The 2,368-nt window shown below is 40.5% G+C and overlaps 1 protein-coding gene across 1 annotated transcript; it reads right to left on the bottom strand.

Moving 5' to 3' along the window:
• Positions 1-1,717: 1,717 nt before the first annotated feature.
• Positions 1,718-2,368, bottom strand: LOC102802631 (dynein light chain Tctex-type protein 2B-like). Its single transcript, XM_006819679.1, has one exon. The coding sequence runs from the start codon at positions 2,366-2,368 to the stop codon at positions 1,718-1,720; it is 651 nt and encodes a 216-aa protein (XP_006819742.1).

Below are 2,368 nucleotides of genomic sequence, written 5' to 3'. Positions count from 1 at the left end.
ATACATCGAAAATGTACAGACAATATAGTTATCGTAATCCGTCCTATCGCGAGCAGCTATTTTGATCCACCTGGACATCCCAGTATCCTAGTTACCTCGGGCATGCGCATTCGCATTTTTCTGAGTTGGAACGCTTATGTGAGAGCGAGATTGTAACGGGATCTTGGTATCATGACACCATAGTTGCAAACCCCAAGTAATGTACCTCTGATATTATATGTTTTCGTCCATATTTACATCTTTAATGCATAATTTGTCGAACAAATACTCAGATATAGGCTACAAGAAACGTTTTTTTTTTTTTCAGTTCTTGATAAATCATAGTCCAGTGTAGCCAACAATATGCAGTACCAATCAGTACTGAAATGACATGGAAACAATTCTAAACTCATAGTTGCTGTCACGCTGTGTGGCGCGGATCGCGTGGACGGGTTTCATGTTCTCTGCACGTAATAAGCTCGGTTATTAAGCATCTTTTTTGGGGGAAGCCCGGTGGCCGAGGGGAAGACGTGTAGTGGCGTGAAGCTAGGCGATTAGATGTCGTACGCGAGCGCCGGTTCGAGTCACGCACGCAGTACGTGTTTACTATAATTAGACATAGTCTTTACCTTGCCGTTTATTCGGTGTTATTTGCTTGGTATAGTGGATGCGATTAGATACAGAATGGAACCATGGAGGCCCTGGCAAAAACAAGTCTCGAATAATAAGGTGAAAATTTCGATGATGTCTAGAGAAATTATTGTCGACAGTTTGGGTTAATTCTAGTAATCACAAAGAAAATTAGACAGTCTGGTTGCAAATAATGAATCAATTATGTGTTATAGTAAACCGCAATGATATCAGTATAAAAAATAAGTTGTTGAACTGTTATGTATGTTTTAATTAATCATATTTTATTTAACAGCTTAAATACATCAAATTTTCCCCAAAAAAATCTACGATATGATAATTAAAAAAAATCTACAAAGAGATTCCCTTCACCCTTATAATTATTTCACAATTCAAACTGAAACGAGAGGTTTCTATTGGTCGATTGAATAAAACTGCAACGTTGCAAATGACGTCGTTATGCACTGTGCTCGTTGATTGGCTGGTTGATCCAACTTCCATTGGAATTTATTAATATTTAGTAAATAAAGATGAAGGAAATGCACCAAGAGTATGAGAAAGTATTCAGCTTTAAAGTTAACTTCTGAAAGCATTCCATGCAACTACTTTACTGGGGTTTTAGCACTATTATGTCAAATTATTGAATTTGAGTGAATTGTGGAAAATATATTTAATAAACGTTCGATGTGGAGGCTACCGATCGTTTAGGCTTCCTATTTGAGAATAAGTTCGATTTTCTTTTTGCTAACAATTTTGAATAGTGCTCCAATGCACGCGATTTCAGATCATTGAATATATCACACAATAGTCCCAAGACTTCCAATAAAACCATAAAAATGCTCTCAGAGTGCAACTTTAATGCGCAATTAAGAGACTATCTGCAAATGTTTCTGAGTTGCCATGGACACACATGCAGCGAACAATGGCAAGTGTCCGTCCGAGGCAGACGTAAAACTTGCAACAATGGATTACGAATGGATGCTTTGTTTTGGCTTACATGTTCAATTGTGACAATATAACAGACATATAACAACACCAATTTTACACCAATTGTGTCGTCTTTTTCTTACGAAGCGACGTGCAAGTATTGTCCGATCTATGCCTGGTTCTACTCGTAATAAATCCCATAAACGGATGCCACGGCATATAGAGATGAATTTTCATAACTTTCTGTAGCGAAATTGTCGGTGCTCGCGTCCCAAACAGACTGGCTGGCAACTTCTAGTCCTTGGCCTTTGCGTTCACCGATAAACACGTGGCAGACAAGTTTATACCTCGCGTAGCCCTGATCTCTCACGCTCTGTTTTATCTGTTCACTGAGTTGGGTGGAGGCTACCTTTGCCGACACTGGGTTGTATCTCGTATCGGCGAGCATTAATTCCATGTTGGACTTTATAATCTTTCTTACTTTGGTGATGTCGAACTTGCAGTTGGAGTCCGGCTTCATCTTGTACGTGTTTTCATACTTAATTTGTGGACGTTGGTTGCTTTGTTGACTAGGTGCGGTCACCGCCTTCCCACCACCAGTGCCCCATATGGAACCAATTCGCGACAATCGTCGACCCGTCTGCGTCATAGCGCCCAGCGAAGCCACTGAAGCCCTTTTTCGAGAACCCTCGCCGTTGCTATTCATTGATGCGATTGACATTCTCCTATCTGTTGACACTTTCCGAATGCTCAATCGACGGCCGGGTTGTTGATGGTCGTGCAGTTGGAGTGTAGTCTTTTTCAAGGGAGGAAACGAAGCAGTGGTGGCCAT

The sequence above is a fragment of the Saccoglossus kowalevskii genome, chromosome 9 (genome assembly GCF_978046115.1).
Source record: "Saccoglossus kowalevskii chromosome 9, keSacKowa6.1, whole genome shotgun sequence".
Classification (NCBI taxonomy): Eukaryota; Metazoa; Hemichordata; class Enteropneusta; family Harrimaniidae; genus Saccoglossus; species Saccoglossus kowalevskii.
This window is presented reverse-complemented; position numbering and strand designations above follow the sequence as displayed.